The following is a 20178-nucleotide window of genomic DNA, read 5'->3' on the forward strand; positions in this document are numbered from 1 at the left end:
AGGACACACGGACAATACACAAAAATCAATCATATTTCTATCAACTATCAATGAACAGAAGTTAAAATATTTTTCACAAGTCCCATTTAATAGCACCAAAACATATGAAATACTTAGATATAAATCTAATAAAACATACATACAATCTATATGTTAAGACTGCAAAACAACCAAACACTGATGAAAAACATCAAAGCAGACCTAAACAGATTGAGGAATGCTTCATCAAGGGAAATAACAAATCCATTGAACTGGAAGTTGAGAATGCCACAAGGCCATTTTGGGTTCTTATATGCTACTGAATCATCAGGGAAAGGGGGATAACGACACTGCCTAGTGTGCTGGATTCTAAGTATTAAGGGGAAACTGGGCTAAGGGTTAAGGAAGAATATTTCTGCATTGCAGGTGATCCTCTAGCGTGTGTGTCAAAGTGATTAAAGTCAATAACGGCTTAGACCTTCAGGAATGAATATTTAGGTCACCTATCAGACAAGGAACCACAACCAAATGAGATGTTTGCTGAGATGAAAGAGAATATCAAACAGGTGCAAGACGGCGGTGATCAAAACCAGATACAACCATGTGACCAGCTGCACAAATAGGGATATAATAGTTGTGAATTTTTCTTTTTTGATATGCGTATTATATATATACCATGTTTTTGTTTTCTTTTAAAAATATTAAACAAAATGTGAATCATTTAAAGAAAGAATATCATTCAAGACAAGAAAGAGACACTTTTGGAGAAGGGGAGAGAATGTTTTCAGTTGTACACAGATTAGTTTTATCACTGTAGATGTAAGCATAAGGTTGTCTTTATTTGGATATTAAGTAACATTTAGAAGGATGTGTATGGGTGCTGGACTGATAAAGGGTGGACTCTAATACCTTTATAAATATGTCAACATGGCTATGCTAGACCACTTTCCCCAGAATTCTGTTTCTTGAATGTTTCCAGCTAAGATAGGGCACAAGCGAGGTTCTCATGTCAGATCTGGAAGTTGAACATGGGGTAGCAGCTATTCTGTGCTCAGATCCTCTGTGGCTGATCGCCTGACTCCCCTCACTCTATATGTGGAAGAAAGAACTTAAAATCCCAACTGCGCAATCCTACCTGAATGACTATAACTGGCATGTCACTCAGTCTAAATTTCAAATGAGTTTACACAGGAATTAACAAAATAATTTAAAATTCTCAATGTAGCAAAAACTTGCCCAAATAGCTACAAAAGTTTACTTTTTTAAGAAATAAGGGGGAGGATTTTCCTTTCTAGATATATTTAGAATGACTAGACTCAAAGTAGAATAATATAATATGTCCACAGGAACAAATAAGTCAATAGTAAAAAAATTTAGAGAATAGCACAAAACATCAAACATTTTTGGAAACTTAATATGTGGTAAAAGTATATATAAATTCATTTGGGAAATGTGGTTTACTTAGTGAATAGTGCTGGTATAACTGCCTAGTCATATGAAAGAAAATACAGTTTTTTATGCCCCTATGATATTTAGCAATAAACTGCAGATAGATTCGTGATCTAAGTAAAATAAATGAATAAAAATTCTGAAGAAAATTTAGAATATTTGTATGTTTTTCCTGTAAAGAAGACCTTCTTAAACATTCTAGAAATTAAGAATGTTCATTAAGTCTCCTTTCTTAAAGTATAGAATTGAGGGTTACAATTTACAGTACATTTCTCAGATAGACAACATCTTAAGATTTCCAACTTGTGAAGAGCACCTACAAATTAATAAGAAAAGAAAAAGAATGAACAAAGTTTATAAATGTGCAAATCTAAGAGGACATTAATAAACACATATTAAGATACTTGATCCTGGCTAGGCATGATGGTTCATGCCTGTAATCCCAGCACTTTGGGAGGCCAAGGCGGTTGGATCATGAGGTCAGGAGTTTGAGACCAGCCTGGCCAACACAGTGAAACTCCATCTCTACTAAAAATACAAAAATTAGCCAGGCATGATGGCATGTGCCTGTAGCACCAGCTACTCAAGATGCTGAGGCAGGAGAGTTGTTTAAACCCAGGAGGTGGGGGTTGCAATGAGCCAGCATTGCACTATTGCACTCCAGCCTGGGCAACAGAGCAAGGCTCTGTCTCAAAAAAAAAAAAAAGAAAAAAAGATACTCGATCCTACTAGCAATCAAGACAATGAAAATCTAAATAATAAGGAGATGCTATTTTTCATCCATCAGATTAGCAAAAATTGGAAAATGGGTTATCTAATGATAACAGGAAGGTGAGAAAATTGAACCACCCTAAACACCTTAGGGTAACAATAAATTTCTCTAAGCTTTTGGAAAGGAATCTGGTATTGTCCATTAAAATATAAAATGAACATAAACTTTGACTTAGCAATCCTACTTTAGGGAATCTAACCAAAATCAAAGTACCAGTACATAGGAAGTACATGTAAAAATATATATTGCAGAAAAAGTCAATTGGAGAATGGGTGGATATGCTATGGTATTTCCATACAATGAAATATTAGACAACTATTAATCCTATGTTAGAATATGTCTTTATGTACATGATATAGTTTAAGTTTAAAAAAACTAAGGTTGTAGAGTAATTGTAGAGTTGTAAAGCACACATCAATTTTTATTTAAAGTTAAAACAGAAAATGTTTTTATATCCTTGTGTATTCACAGATAAACTATTAATATTGGTTGCCTTTGAATCAGGATTAAAGATGATGGGAGCAAATTATTAACTTTTTCTCTATATTATCCTATATTGATTTTCATTAAACTATTAGTATATTTTATCTTTATAATTTAATTTTAATTTTGGCTTTTAAATTTTTTATTAAATATTAAATAGGTATAAAATAATTGTTAAGTGAAATATCTTTAAGAAAAAGAACAATACATACCCAATTTGAAACAGAACATTAGCCTTTCTCCTGATGCTCCTGTGGCCCCTTCCAGAATTCATTCTTTGTCCTCCTCCCTCAGGGAGTAACTATTCTGAATTGTGCTATCATTCCTTTTGTTTGTTTTATTTACCCTTTATGCTGTTTTGCATATTTTGCAAATTTATATAAATTATTTTGTTTTAAATCTTGACTTTTTTGCTGAGACTGCATCTGAGTTTATTCATCTTCGCATTATACAAAATACAATATCTAATTCATAAATGCTAGTGTTGACAGATATCTGAGTTGCTTGCAGTTGAAGTCTATTATAAACAAGCCCAGTATGGACATTCTTGCATATGTCTTCTGGTACAAAAGGGCAAGAGTTTCTCTAAGCTAAATAACCAGGAAGGAAATTGCTAGGACATAAGGTATGTACACACTAAAAAAAATACCAAATTATTTTCCAAAATGGTTTCCATCAAGCCACATACTCACCAATATCAACTATTATCACATTTTAAAAAATGAAAACAATCTAGTCAACGTAAATTATTTCACCATGATTTAATTTTCAGTCCCCTGATTCAAAATTAGGTTAAATCACTTTTTCACATTTTCTCTTCTGTGAAATGCCTGTTAATGTACTTTGCCCATTTTTCTATTTGGTTATCTTTTACTTATAAATATGCAGTTATTTATATTTTCTAGGCATTAATCCCTTGTCAGCATAGACCTCAGTAAGAGATTCCAAGAGGAGCCTAACCATAGTCCTAAACTGAAACTGAAAAGGAGGGTGCTGAGAAAGAAAAAAACAGTGTCTATCTACTTTTCCCTAGGAACTGGCCTTACTCTAACAGCTAAGACATGGTAGTCTCTGTTTGCAAAGGAATGTGTATTTTATTTTAAAAATATATTTATATTCAAAATTCCACATCTGCCTAAATATAGAAAGCTGGTATGAGCATCACTCACACCCTAACAATAACAATATATACAAGTTGATAAAAACACTAAATCAAAATTTTATTGAACCCATCAGAGAGCTGAGATTGCAGGTCAACCAAGTAGTTTGAAATCTAAGGAAAGAGCTCTCCTAAGGAGTGACAGGACACGAACACTGGCTCCCTGTGGCCGTTCAAGGGAGAAACAGATACCAGGCACTATACAAATGGGAAAGAAGTTTTCAGGCATACAACGTAATGCACTGCTGATGGCTGGATGTGAGCCAGTGTGACAGTACAGAACAGCATAAAGCTATAGGCACAAAGAGAACCTGCACACGTTTGCAGACTCAAATTCACAGACCTCCAACAGCTGCTCATAAGAAAGACTGAGAGCTGAGCAGGAGAGGGGAAGAACCAGTCCCTTAGAAGGGTAAGGTTGAAGGAGGGGAGCTACTGTCATGGTAGAAAATGCATAAAGCCCCACTTAGACCTCTTTCCCCCAGGACAAAAGTCTTACACTGAAGGAGGAGGAGCAACAATCCTTGCTATGTATAAGTGCAGACCCACTGCAGTTGGGAAAAGAGCAAACAAAATCCCTCTATTCCCAGAGAAAGTGCAGAAAGCAGTCTTGGGCCCAGGATTTGATGTCATTATTGTTACAAACCTCCTATCACTACACTAAGTGAAGAAGGAAACCTTCTCAACTGTAGACTTGCCAAAGGTATCAGGCAGAGTCTGGATACCATGAGAAGGGGTAGTATCACTGACCAAGACCATCACTGAGGACAGGGACAGAGGACCTGCCTAAGGCTGAGAATGGAATAGGATAACAGAGAATGACTTGGCCCTTCTTCCTGAGGCAAGCAAACACCAGTCTACTGCTGGAAGATGGGCAAGAGGAGAGAGCGCCCTTCTCAAGCATAGACCTAAAGCTGAGGATGAAACAGAAAGGCAAAAAAAAAAAAACCTCTTTAGCATCCCAGCTGCCACCCTGCGCACAAGTTAAATCTTAAGGAATTCTAAGCCAATTCTAAGTCTAAGCCAAATGACAGCAACACAAAACCAAAATCCAGCTCGTGTCTTAAATGGCATAGCAGAGGAATAGGCATGACTATTTCTAGGCATAAATTCTATTTACTTCAGTCTCTTTTATTCTACATCCAGTACCAACACTCAATCAAATACATAGACACATAAGGAAGATGCAGCAGCTGCAACAACAGAAACCAGTGTCAAAAAGCAAGGCAATCACGGAAAAAATAGCAACAACCCATCTGTCAGAGTTATCCAAGAGGGAATTTTAAATAACTATCATTAACATGTTTAAGCTCTCATGAAAAATTCAGACAAAATGCATTAGCAACAGAGACAGAATCTGTAGGAAGATGTCAAATGGAAATGCTGCACATAAAAAAACACTATATGCTTTCAATGGGTTCATTAGTAGATTCAACATGACCAAGAAAGGAATCAGTAAACTTGAAAATAGGTTGACAGAAATTACCTAACTGAAATACAAAAAGTAAAAACAGTAGGAGAAAAAAAAAAGTAAAAAGCCACCAACAATATTAGTACAGCATCTTTGGAATACAGTTTGTCTGTTACACATTTATGACCCAGAAATCCCACTCCTAAGTATTTACCTTAAAGTAATGGAAACTTATGTTTACACAAAGTTTGTGATTATCTGTAGTACTTTTATCCATAATTGCCAAAATCTGGAAACGACCCAGTGTCCTTCAACTGGTGAATGGAATACTATTCAATAAAAAAGAAATTAAATACTGATAAATGCAATGACACAGATGAACATCAAAAGAGTTATGCTAAGAAGTTGGACTCAAAAGTCTACATATTTATGGTCCCATTTATATAACACCTTGAAAAAGTCAAAAGAGAATGAAAACAGATTGCTGGTTGGCAGGCACTGGGTTAAGAGTTGACTATAAAGAGTTACAAGAGAAATTTATGGGAGATAGAAATGAACTATACCTTGATTGTAGTGGTAAACCTTAGTCAAACCTCATAGAACCATATGCTAAAAGGATGAATTTTAGTGTATGCCTCAGTTTAATTAAGCATGTTTTAATTAATTAAAAACTATGTCTCATTTTATAAAGGCATGTTCTTATATTTTTGTGTAAGATCTGCATTTTGATAATTGCATAATGTGATATTGTCTTAATTGGGTTTGATATTTTTCATATGAAGTCATTAGAGATGTTTTCAACATTTAATGGGATGTTGGTTATGGATGGCCTCTAAGATCCTCTCCAACTCCAAGGTTTCTGAAGTGTGCATGTGATCCCCCAAGTTTACAAACACAAATTTTATGAATATATATACATACACATATAGATTAAGTATACATTCATAGTTCTAATTACCTTTATATTTATATACATGTAAAAACGTATACACAAAAAGTTCTGAAATATTCTTCAGTCTTATAATTTACTAGATATTTATTTTTTCCCATTATAAACATAATTAATAATCCAAAAATATTATTTTACTTATAAAGCATATATTGTACAACAAATTTTTTAAAAAGAAATTAGTAAGCAGGTTATTTTTCAAATCTATAAAATACCTAGCTTTTAAAAAAATGGATTTTATGAAACTAATCTATTTAATACATTAAAATACTTGAAGAAAGGGCAGAAATTTACCATTTTGAATATGCAGTGTGGGCATTTTTTTATTTTTAAAACAAATTCCTAGAAAACCATATATTCCCATTTTTTGAAGTTTTTCCTAGCTCTTTCTTTCACTTGTGTTAGAAATATCTAATATAATAGAGCCTCTTCAAGAACTTGCTACTACAAATAGGATGATATCATACCAGAAAGCAAAGGGGAGACAGCCTGTGAGGGCCCTGCACGCTCCTCATCCTCACTGCTCCACCTGTCTCTTCTGAGGCGGCCTCTGGCTGTCCACATGCTAGGATTGCTGTCACTAGAAAAGAAATGTATATATTTGCCCATGGTTTCAAAGAATAGTACATTTAAGAAATACTTTCTAATCATCTTTGATTATTTAATTGACATTCACTTCCATTTCAATTCAGCCATCCACTCCCATTGTCATCACCTGAAACTGGCCCACTTCTGAGATAATTCCAAAATCCCAATGTCTGATCATAAACTCCATCTCCTCCATTACCTTTACCTTGCAAACTAGTCCCCTTAGATCCATCCACCTTAGCTTCTGTGGATGGATCCACCTCAGATCCATTCACCTTATCTTCTCCCCTCCTTTACCTAGGCTGTGGGAGGGAAGCACTGGAGTCGCCGGGCTTTCTAATATCGGCAGAGATCCATTTGGAAAACACCAGCATGCCCCTGGTTGTTTTCCTGTACCACTCTTCCATGGCAGCTAATTCCAAGCCACCATCCTCTTATAGTCCTTATTTTAATACTCTGCCTTAGTAAAAATGTAGCTTCTTCTAGAAAATGCAAGCCAGAAAATAGAAATTCTTTCATTATCTTTTTAAACATTTACTTAGATGCATCAATATCTTTGATATTCCTTACCTTCTGCCTGTTCAAAATTCATCCTTCTATGTTCTTAATCCCATTCCTTCCACCTCCTCTGAGGTACTTTACTATAACTTATATTTTCTTAAATATACTATTAATCTCTCCCTATCTACAAATTCTTTCATATCATAAAAATACTCAATTTTCTCTGTCTTAAAAATAGGAAATGATTTAAACTCTGTCTAGCTACTAATTGTGAACAGATTTTTCAAATGCTAACCCATACCCACGTTCTGTTTCCTTTCCAACCTCTCCATAGTCAACTGACTCGCTAATGCTATCTACTTGGCTCTTGTTGTACTTTCATTTGCAACCCTACCTAGCAAAATCCTAATTTGACTGAAGCATCTAATCTTCAATGTTTAGAGAAAATTCTTCCTAAAATACACAATTATACATGCCCAACCAATATCAGGATAAATCAAGGCCCCTTATCCAACACATAAGTTTAGGGTAGGGCACACATGCCCTACAACTCTTGGCACCTAATATTTCTCCCCATTAGTAAGATATTTTCACAACTCCTTACCCTTGCTCAAACTTCCTCCTCTTACCTGAAATGTTCTTCTCCTTTTCACCTGCTATTTAATTAAATCCCAAATTCAACTAAAATATCTTCTTCAAAGAAGCTTGTGAGAAACTTCCCTCATGCATAGTTCTCAGTCTTCTGTACCCACAATCTTTGGATTTTAACTCTAAAATAATATTTACTACATTGTACTTCAATTTGACTTTTATATATCTGTTTTCCTAATTAAACTGTGAACTAAAGAGCAAGAAATATGTAGTAGGTTGTATTTGTGTACAGTGCTGAGTATATCACAGAATCTCAAAATGCCTTTGGAATTACTATTACTTATTTGTTTATTTAATGCACTTCATTAAATAAAAAAATTTAAATAAAGTTGTACATACTAATTTGATACATATACACATACAAAAACACAATATAAAGAATATACACATTCTTATATATTGCTATTCCAGTGAGTATAGCTCATATTACTGATAAATCTCCAAGGAAATATGGCCTAATAAAATGTTTCCTCATCTGATGTTTTTGCTTATAACACCCAAATTTGAATATTTTATTAGCATGAAAAATTAGATTTCTTTCATTTTCCTAAATTTGCTGTTCTTCAGGTACTTTAAATTTTTAAAATATATGTGGATTAAAGATTTAAACATGAGACCTAACACTATAAAAACTCTAGAAGAAAACCTAGGCAATACCATTCAGGACATAGGCATGGGCAAGGACTTTATAACTGAAACACCAAAAGCAATGGCAACAAAAGCCAAAATAAACAAACGGGATCTAATTAAACTTGAGAACTTCTGCACAGGAAGAGAAACTATCAATAGAGTGAACAAGCAACCAACAGAATGGGAAAAAAATTTTGCATTCTACCCATCTGACAAAGGGCTAATATCCAGAATCTACAAAGAACTTAACAAACAACCCCACCAAAAAGTAGGCAAAGGATATGGACAGACACTTTTCAAAAGAAGACTTTTATGTAGCCAACAAACATATGAAAAAAAGCTCATCGCTGGTCATTAAAGAAATGCAAATCAAAACCACATTGAGATATCATCCCACACCATTTAGAATGGGGATCATTAAAAAATCAGGAGACAACAGATCCTAGAGAGGATGTAGAGAAACAGGAATGCTTTTACATTGTTGGTGGGAGTGTAAATTAGTTCAACCATTGTGGAAGACAGTGTGGTGATTCCTCAAGGATCTAGAACTAGAAATACCATTGACTCAGCAATCCCATTACTGGGTCTATATCCAAAGGATTATAAATCATTCTATTATAAAGACACATGCACACATTTGTTTATTGTGGCACTGTTCACAATAGCAAAGACTGGGAACCAACCCAAATGTCCATCAAAGATAGACTGGATAAAGAAAATGGGGCACATATATATCATGGAATATTATGCAGCCATAAAAAGGGATGAGTTCATGTCCTTTGCAGGGACATGGATGAAACTGGAAACCATCATTCTCAGCAAACCGACACAAACCAGAAAACCAAACACAGCATGTTCTCACTCATAAGTGGGTGTTGAACAATGAGAACACACAGATACAGGAAGGGGGACATCACATGCTGGGGCCTAGGGGGAGGGGGTCTAGGGGAGGAACAGCAAAGGATTGGGAGATTGGGGAGGGATAGCACTAGGAGAAATACCTAATGTAGATGACGAGGCAATGGATGCAGCAAACCACCACATGGCACGTGTACACCTATGTAACAATCTTGCAAGATCTGCACATGTACTCCAGAACTTAAAGTATAATAAATAAATTTAAATATATATATATATGTGCTACCAGAAATTCACCATACTAACAATACTATTGTTTATAGTGCATAATTTTCTTTCTGAAAACAGATCAAATTTCTAATAAAATTTAGTGATGTACCAAGAGCTTCATGCTACCTCAAGTACTCTGACCACCTCAAAAGCTCCAAGCATATTTGCAAAAGCTTTGGAGTTGTGTAACTACTGAAGGATAGAGAAATCAAATCTTTCAAGAATACTTTTCTCTTATGTTAATTACCACACTTATGAGATCGTAAACATATTTCTAATAAAGCTAAATCAGGTTTATAAAAAGCTGTATCTTGAAAAATTAAACATTTGAGGGCCATTATTCACTGTCTCCATGCAGAGGGCTAGCTATGAATATAAGTAACATAAACAGAAAACTCACTAAATAAGCATATTAGTTATACCTTTCTGAAGGTGCTTCAGAAAAATCCTCATGAGCATTATGTGAGAAATTCTGAAGAGAAAGTTTTACCTTCTCTGAGTTAACTTTATTTTCAAAAACCTACAGACATAAGAAAGGAAACAAATTATGGCCCTGGTTTTAGAAAAATATGGTTTAAAAGAAATATGGTTTCTACAGATACTTAGAAGAACAAAAGGATCTGCAGTAATGGAATTATAAGCACAATCACATAGTATAATGTCTGCTCCTAGAAAATCACTTAATTGTATATCTCTGTATTAAATATTTTCCAATCTATCAAAAGTATAGAATACTATGCAAATAGAAGTTATTTATATTGAATTACTCAAATGATTTTTCAAAACTAAATTTTTTAAAAGCTTCATTTGAGAAAAAATAATCATTTCAGCCTAGAAGAGATTCTTATAAGTGTTTACCATGTTTGTTTACTGTGAATATAAAATTCCTGCCACTATATTTATCTTTAGTACTTGCACCATCTAATCTCCTAATTCTAAGTATTTCTCCACCTTGCACTGCCCAAGTTTGCACTAGAGAGACTTCAGTCTTGATAACTTGCAGTGCCAGTGCCCCAACCACCATATACACACATTTCCTTCCTTTCTTCTCTGATACTGTCTTGCCATACTTGGCCTTCTATTTTCTCAAGCACATCTTATGAATCGGCTGATCAAATCTCATTCACACACAAAAATAACTTTGGGATTATTACTGAAATTAAGTTATATAAATTTTTAAACCTAAATTGGAAATAAGTGGTATCTTTATGCATTAAATGTTATTATCCACTAATATTATATAGCTTTAAAGTTTAAAGCATATCAGAATTCATCCTAGATAGGCCAAGCTATAATTTACCAAGAAAAAAAATACCCAAAAGTAAAAATATAAACAAAATCACAAAATATGCTCAGTTCTAGAAGAAGTCAAATAAAAATATACAAAGGGTCTACTTGGGCCATTCTGTGAAGCTTTCAAATCATCTCTGCTTCAAAGAGAAAACCATTCTGATCAGAGAAAAGTATCGAAAGTGAGCTGAGAGCCCAACACAGCACTAACAGCCAGAGAATCCCAGCCAAAGATGTGATGGTAGCCCTGATGTGGCCATCTTAAGTATAACAGAGAATGCACAGGAGATAATAACCAAGTTACAATGTCATTTTTAAAAGCTTCACTCCTGCTCACTTGGGGTGCAGGTGGCAACTGAACAGGGGAAGTGGTAGCAGTATTTGGTCTATGTACTGACTTTATCCCTATTACTGCTCTAACTTACAGGAAGGAGGCACAAGGCCAGCATCATCATGGCAGTTCCAAAGCTCCAGTTGACTATGTAAGAGGAAAAAAATATGCAAAGCATCCAGCAGACTAAAATTCATTTCCCTTTTTTTGTGCTCTAAGCCTAGCACTATCTCCATAAATGGGGGAATGTGTGGAAGTAAGAGGTTTTGTCACAGACTTTTCACAGCCCTCTACTTTTCCATAGTTGGGAGACTCCCAATCATGCTATCTCAAACAATGAAAAAGTCCACAATCAATACATCTAAAGGTGCTTCATACTTCATGTGGAATTTATTTTGTATCTTCATTAGTAACACAAAACAAGTGCCAGTAAAATTTCCAGAGTAGCATTGAAAGGAATTTTCATTAGAAAATGCAATTCATTAGAAACTTTGCAAAAAGTTTCACTCTTTCAAATTCCTATTTTGGTCATTGTCAACAATACAGTGACAAAGACTTAAGATATCACTTTGGTGAGAACAAAATATATATCTGTTTCCCAGAGAGCATAGTCAGCAATTTAGGTATTAGCCAAAATTACTAGAGATCCTAGTCTTACCTTTGATCTACGTGTGTTTTTCTGACTTGATGAAGGCAAAGTCTCCCTGAAATTCAGGTCTTCTGCCTCAGGGTCACTTCCCTCATAATCTTTTACTTAACAAAGGGAGAAAAAAAACTGATCAAATAGAAAACATTACACAGAAGGAAAGCTGGAGCCTTAATGAGAAAAACCAAGCTCCATGAGGGTAATTTTCACCTACTTCTCCTGTTTTCCAAACACCTCACCTTTATCTCCTACAATAATAATCTCCTTCCCCCCTGCTTTGAAAAAAGAAACAGAGCAAAGATGATCCTTCTTCTAGGATTATCCTCGGGGAGTTGACTTTTGAGCAGTTCCCCTGTTCCTTATTGCCATGTTATTCAAGAAAGTACTCTTCAAGTAAATCCTAGATATATACAACCTGCAGAGCCTAAGCATTGGGATCTACAGAATACAGTCTTCTGTGTTTCAGAGTCTATTTCTTGAATAAAGAATACTGTGTTATGAAAGTCTTATTTTAACTTCTTATATTATTTATAATTCATAAGTTAGCAATATGTTAAGCTATATAGAAAATTGTTTTTGGCTTTGTTGAAGAATGTAATATGAATCATCCCAAGGAAAAGTCTTGGTTTCTTACATGATTGTTCCTACTTACTTTGTTAATTTTACAGCACAGACTCTTCAGATAAGAATCCAAGGGAAAAAAATTTATCTTACCTCAGTATTGAGCACCCAGAGTACTGTTTCTCAAACCATGGCAGCCTTAAATATTTTGATTTAGAAATTCAGTGACATAGCATATTACAAAATCAATAAAAAATATAGTAAACAAGCACTATGGAAATGAAAAAATGTGTTCCTGAATGTGTGTTAAAAAGGAAATCTAATAGAAATTGTGAACCTTTATAACATATGAATTAATTTTATAAATTAAAATATTAAGAAATATCAGCAAAGGGACAGCATATCAAAACTAATGTGAAATAGCTAAATGAGTGTTTAGATAGAGGGAAATGTATAGTCTTAAATGTGTTTACAAAAAAGACAGGAAAAAAAAGCTAATATAAATTACTTTCGTATTCAATCATAGAGGCCAAACAAAGAAAAACTGAGGAAACCCAGAGAAAGTAAAAGGAGTAAATCATAAAGAAAAATATAATAATAGAAAACAAGGTTAAAAAATAAAACAATCAGAAAAATCCAATATTCTAAAAAGAAAAAATTAAAAATATACTCTTTCACTACCAATCAAAGGAGAGTAAATGCACAAATAACAATAAAAATGAAAAAAGGCAAGGCTACAAATGCAAATCTAATTTTTAAAGGTAATAAGCAAATACTATGAGAAACTTTAGAAAAACCTGATGAGATGAAAACTTTTATAAGAGAATTATAAATTATGAAAATTTACTTTAGAAGATGTAGAAAGCCTAAATAGTATAATAACCATTTAAAAAGTCAAACCAATAATCAAAAATCTCACTCTGAAAAGGAAAAAGCATCTGGGCCCAAACAGGTTTCCAGATGGGATTTTATCAGACTTTCAATGAACAAAAATATCTTTTTCATGCAAACAGTTTTAAAATTTTTTATTAAAGTTGCCTCATTTATATTACAAGGTTAGTAAAATCCTAATATAAAAATAAAACATGTAAAATACATGTTAAAAAAAATTACAAACCAAACCCAGTAATGAATATAGACACAAAATTCCTAAATAAAATGACATTTGCCATTACTTTCAATGACAAAAACCGCAATTACTTTTGCACCAACATAACAACTAAATGGTGCAGTGGAAAGAAATGCATCTGAACTAAGTTGGATTTATCACAAGAATTCAAAGTATGTATAGTATCAGAAAAAAACTATCACATAAATTAGCATATTAACGAATGTTAACAAAGAACAAATTATATTATATCTGAACATATAAAGGAAACTCATTTGAAACCCAACAGTCAATCAAACTATAAATAGAAGGAAACTTTTTTAACTTAAAGTTTATCTATCCAAAACTGGCATTATACTTAATGGTAAATTTTAGACATTGTCTCATGATTTTAAAGAAAATACAAGAATGCCTGCTATCACTACTCTTATCTAATACTGTATAAAATACAGAGCCTAGACAATAAAGAAAAGAAGAAATAAAAGCATAAGGATTGGAAGCTAATCAAGTAAATTGTTATTTTACAATATTATAATTATCTAGATGGAAAATTAAATAAACTCTGCAGTCGAACTACGGGTTGAGCATTCCTAATCTGAAAACTAAAAATCTGAAATGTTCCCAATTTTGCAATTTGTGAGCACCAACATGATGCCACGGAGTAGAAAATTCCATACCTAAGTATTTAACACAATTTTTTCCATAAACAAAATTACTTAAAATACTGTATGATATTACCTTCAAGCTACGTGTGTAAAGCATATATGAAACATAGATAAATTTCATGTTTATTTTTGGCTCCCAATACCAAGGTATCTCATTATGTACATGCAAACAATCCAAAAAAAATCCAAAATCTGAAACACTTCTGGTCCCAAGCATTTTGGATAAGGGATATTCACCCTTTATTAGAAATAAGAGAGTCTGGCAGGATATCTTATACAAGAATCAATAAATTAAGGACTTTCCACATATCTGTGATAACCAACCAGATATCACAACCGAAGAAATTATACCATTCACAGTAGTAATAAAACGTAACTAGAAATCAGAAATAATTGAACGAAACATATAGTGAAAATTTAAAAATTATACTGAAGGGCACAAAAGATAGAACAAAGAACTTGTATTCTTATATGAGAAAACTCAATTTCATCATAATGCAAGGATCCCTCAAATTAACACACAGATTTAATTCAAATGCAATTAAATTGGAGCAGGATGCTTACGTGTGTATATACATCTTTGTATAGACAAACTAGAGACTACAGTTCTCAGGATAGCAAAGACAATTCTGGAAAAGAAGAACAGATTGGGGCCATTTACCCTACTAAACACCAATAGTTGTTATAAGCTAAGATAATCAAAACTGTGTGCATTGGTGCAAGGATAGACAAATAGGTCAAAAAAAGAGAACAAGGATTCAAAACCAAACTCAATCACATGGGGCACTTGTTGTAAGAGTGATGGCATTGAAGATCAGTGAGAAGAGTACTAAAATAAATGGGGCGGGACAACTGGTCAGAAAAAAAGAGTTTATTCCTACCCCATAGTAGAATCAGATCAAAGATCAAAATATTTTTTTAAAAAAGACTTTTTATTATCTAATGGTAGGATGAATTATTCAATTACAAAAGGTCAACCTGTAGAAGAAAATATTGATAAATATGAATATTCAATTAAAATACAGCATCAAAAAAGTTGAAAAAATAAGCATTCACCAGGGAGGAGTGACAGAAAAGATAATAGAATGTATCTAAAAAATTTCTAAAATTCAATAGGAAGACAAGTCAATAGAAAAAATTAGTATAATATATTAACTAGCGGATATTCTTAGTTGCAAGTAATAGCAACCAACTCTTGCTGATTTGAGAATAAAGTGAATTTAGCACACATCCCCTGGGCAGCTTCCCTAATTCCCAGAAAGGCTGAGCAATAACATGGGTCCTCTGGATACTACAGGGTACACAGCAAACATTCCTGGACACTAGACACTAAAACTGCACCTTATCTTCCACAGCCCTTGACAATGGATGCCATTGTTATTATTGCTTCATATCAAGATGCAAACGATAGGAAATTCTGCAAACCCAGGAAGGAGCTTCAAGTGCCCGGAAGAAAAATTAACAGAAAAAAGTCTATAAGAATTATAAACAAGCAATTCACAGAAGGCAACTTGCAGGCCAATAATGTGTGTGTGTGTGTGTGTGTGTGTGTGTGTGTGTGTGTGTGTGTGTGTGTGTGTGTGTGTGTGTGTGTGTGTGTGTGTATATACACATAAAGTCCAGCCTCACCTGAGAAACAAAAAAATTAAAATGAAACAACCTACGATTGACTTTCACTTCTGCTTATGAGAAATTTATTGTAATAGGATTTAAACACAGCCAACCAGAAAATATATAAAACAATAATTTTCAGACCTTGAACAACAGAGACTGTGATCCTGGAGAGAAGGAGGTAAGCCTTCGGGTTGCTCCAGATCATGCTCTCAAGGAGTTTGCAGGCTATAGCTCAGGTAAGGAATCAAAGAGTCCAGTGATTCACCGAGTTGAGAAGAGAAAAATCAAAGTTAGGAGAGGCTGAGGCCACCAGAATTTGTGAGGCAGAGTACCAGGGAGGGGGGAGCTATACAGAACAAGAGAAGTTTAGGTAGCTGCAGAGAAACCTTCTCATGTCCTTTGCAGAATATGGATATGCTTATCTCTGACACTAAGGAAGGACCACTGGAAAGTAGCAAGCCACACAATTCCTAGGTACAGTTCATATGAGCCAGAATGAGAAGAATCTGTAATTCAGGGGGCATTGAGACCAATGCACAAAGAGATACCTCTTAATCGTAAAACTGTCCCTAGAAGAGAAGGTCCTCAGGGCCACCACTAAAAAGGTGAAGAGCAAGCCTCAGACAGGATAAGGTTAAACTTCAAGTAACATAACTACAAGGCAGAAAATACCCAACATTCTTTAAAGAAAAATGTTTAAAAAACTACCATCAAAATCATATAATTCACAATGCGTAGTCAACAATTAACAGCTATGCAAAGGAATAGAAAAGTATAACCCATAGCCAAATCAATCAATCAATAGAAATGCACTTAGAAATGACAGATGGTAAAATACGGAAAAAAGAACTTTTAACAAACTATTATAAATTTTTAAAAGGTGCTCAAGAAAATAAAGATAAACATGATACAATAAAAAGATATAAATCATGTAAAAATAAGAACTCCACAGCTTCTGCACAGCAAAAGAAACAATCATTAGAGTGAATCGGCAACCAACAGATTGGGAAAAAATTTTTGCAGTTTACCCATCTGACAAAGGGCTGATATCCAAAATTTACAAAGAACTAAAGCAGATTTACAAGAAAAAAACTAACAAGCCCATTCAAAAGTGGGCAAAGGATATGAACAGACACTTTACAAAAGAAGACATACATGAGGCCAACAAACATATGAAAAAATGCTCATTATCACTGGTCATAAGAGAAATGCAAATCAAAACTACATTGAGATACCATCTCACGCCGGTAAGAATGGCGAACATTAAAAAATCTGGAGACAGCAGATGCTGGAGAGGATGTGGAGAAGTAGGAACACTTTTACACTGTTGGTGGGAGTGTAAATTAGTTCAACCATTGTGGAAGACAGTGTGGCGATTCCTCAAGGACCTAGAAATAGAAATTCCATTTGACCCAGCAATCCCATTACTGGGTATATATCCAAAGGATTACAAATTGTTCTACTATAAGGACACGTGTACACGAATGTTCATTGCAGCACTGTTTACAATAGCAAGGACCTGGAACCAACCCAAATGCCCATCGACGATAGACTGGATAGGGAAAATGTGGCACATATACACCATGGAATATTATGCAGCCATCAAAAACGATGAGTTTGGATCCTTTGTGGGGACATGGATGAACCTGGAAACCATCATTCTCAGCAAACTGACAGAGGAGCAGAAGATCAAACACCGCATGTTCTCACTCATAGGCGGGTGTTGAACGATGAGAGCACATGGACACAGGGAGGGGAGCACTACACACTGGGGTCAGTTGGGGGGAAATAGGGGAGGGACGGTGGGGGGTGGGGAGCTGGGGGGGGATAGCAGGGGGAGAAATGCCAGATGTAGGTGATGGGGAGGAAGGCAGCAAATCACACTGCCACGTGTGTTCCTATGCAACAATTTTGCATGTTCTTCACATGTACCCCAAAACCTAAAATACAATAAAATAAATAAATCGGGAAAAAAAAAAAGATCTACTGAAATTTCTAGAAACAATGTATGAACTAAAAGAAATTAACAATAGATGAGGTAGTAGAGAAGGAAAAAAATCAATGTCTGTCAATATACAGCAAGAGTATATCCAAAATGAAGCACATAGTAGGGGAAAAAAAAGAAACTGAACAGAGACTCAGCAAACTGGGACAACATCAACTGTACTAAAATTCCTGAAAATTGAATGACAAAAGTAAAACAAATATGGAGAGATAATAACTGAAATGTTTCTACACTAGATAAAAACTATAAACCAACAGACCAAAGAAGGTCAATAAAATACAAGTGTAATATATAAACTTATAGAAAAATCACATTCATGCATGTCATATTCAAATTGCTGAAAAGAAAAAAAGCCAGAGAAAACAAACACATTAAATTTAGAAAAACAAAGATAAGAATGACAGATTTCCCATTAGAAATCATGCAAGCTAGAAGACAATCGTGAGACATTTTAAAGTATTGGAAAAAAAATACTGTCAATATAGAATTCTATACCCTGAAAATATATATTTCAAAAATTAAGACTTCTATAGACCAATAAAAGCTAAGATAATATCCAGCCTGCCCTAAAAAACAACAACAAAAAGTTAAAGGAAGTTTTTCAGGCAGAAGGAAAAGGATAAAATATGAAAATATAGACCTATACAAAGGAATGAAGAAATATATGGGCACATAAAACATACTCTTTTACATGTTTTAATTTCTTTAAAAGATAACTCAATGTTAAGAAAAAATAATAACAATCTATTATAGGGTATATAACACTCACAATAAAATTGATATCAATAATAGCATGAAAAGCAGATAAGAGGAAATGGATATAACCTATGTTCCTACAATGATATGTGAAGTGGTAAAGCAGTCCCTGCCTACACACAGGGAATGTGTTCCAAGACCCTCAGTGGATGCCTAAAACTTCGGATAGTACTCCCTGCACTGAAGTCTTATATCCCTCAAAGTCACCCATGAGGATTAAAGTAAACTTCTCCCAAACTCCTGTCAATGTTCACATTTTGCCTTCCTCCCATAAATCACAAATGTTCTTAATGGCATCTAGAATGGTGAGTTATTTCCATAAGGTTTTGTCCAGAGCCATCAGAGGAATCACTATCTACGGCAGCTACAGCCTTACAAAATGTGTTTCTTAAATAATAAGACATGAAACTTGAAATTACTCCTTGATTCCCAGGCTATGGAATAGATATTAAATCAGAAACCGAATCAGTAATTTTTAAAAACATACCAATCAGAACGAACCCTAGGCCAGAAGGATTCATAGTCAAATTCTACCAGATGTACAAACAAGAGGTGGTACGAATCCTACTGAAACTATTCCAAAAAATTAGGAAGAGGGATTCCTCCCTAACTCATTCCATAAGGCCAGCATTGTTCTGATACCAAAACTTGGCAGAAACACAGGTCTAATATCCAGAACTTACAAGGAGGTTAAACAAATGAACAAGCAAGAAGCAAACAATCCCATTAAAAAATGGGCAAAGGACATGAGCAGACATGTTTCAAAAGAAGGCATATACCTAGCCAAGAAGCATATGAAAAAAAATGCTCAATATCACTAATCATCAGAGAAATGCAAATCAAAACCACAATGAGATACCATCTTACACAAGTCAGAGTGGCTATCATTAAAAAGTAAACAAAACAAACAACAAACAAACAAAAACAAATGTGTATGAGGTTGCAGAGAAAAGGGATGAGAATGTAAGTTCAGCCACTGTGAAAAGCAGTTTGAAGATTTCTCAAAGAACATAAAACAACTACTATTTGATACAGCAATCCCATTACTGGGTATATGAAGGGACTTAAATTGTTCTGTCATATAGACATATGCACATGTATGTTCATCACAGAACTTTTCACAATAGTAAAGACATAGAATGAACTAACATGCCTGTCAATGGTGGACTAAATAAATAAAATGTGGTACATACACACCATAAAAAGAATAATATCATAGCCAGGTGCAGTGGCTTATGCCTGTAATACCAGCACTTTGGGAGGCTGAGGCAGGTGAATTACCTGAGGTTAGGAGTTTGAGACCAGGCTAGCCAGTATGGTGAAACCCTGCCTCTACTATGAATACAAAAATTAGCTGGGTGTGGTGGCACATGCCTGTAATCCCAGCTACTCGGGAGGGTGAGGCAGAAAAATTGCTTGAGTCTGGGAGACGGAGGTTGTAGTGAGCCGAGATCATATCCCTGCACTCCAGCTTGGCCAACAGAGCAAGACTGTCTCAAAAA

General features: G+C 34.6%; 1 protein-coding gene across 36 annotated transcripts in view; it reads right to left on the reverse strand.

The window, feature by feature from the left end:
- Positions 1-20178, reverse strand: part of PTPN20 (protein tyrosine phosphatase non-receptor type 20) — a 103690-nt gene that overhangs the window by 55166 nt on the left and 28346 nt on the right. For 14 of the 36 annotated variants that reach the window (XM_037730013.1, XM_037729993.1, XM_037730015.1 and 11 more), the window contains 2 exons: positions 10123-10220; positions 6670-6782 (listed from right to left, as the gene is read on the reverse strand). The exons of 5 other annotated variants lie outside the window; for them this stretch is intronic. In XM_037730013.1, the coding sequence (XP_037585941.1) occupies positions 6670-6782; positions 10123-10159 (150 nt within the window). In that variant the 5' untranslated portion in view covers positions 10160-10220. Of the gene's footprint in view, positions 1-5467; positions 5583-6669; positions 6783-10122; positions 10221-11979; positions 12075-20178 lie in introns of those variants that run through there. 17 more of the 36 variants (XM_037730012.1, XM_037729992.1, XM_037730014.1 and 14 more) reach the window with 4 other exon arrangements.

This window comes from Cebus imitator, unplaced genomic scaffold (genome assembly GCF_001604975.1).
Source record: "Cebus imitator isolate Cc_AM_T3 unplaced genomic scaffold, Cebus_imitator-1.0 Scaffold326, whole genome shotgun sequence".
NCBI classification, from domain to species: Eukaryota; Metazoa; Chordata; class Mammalia; order Primates; family Cebidae; genus Cebus; species Cebus imitator.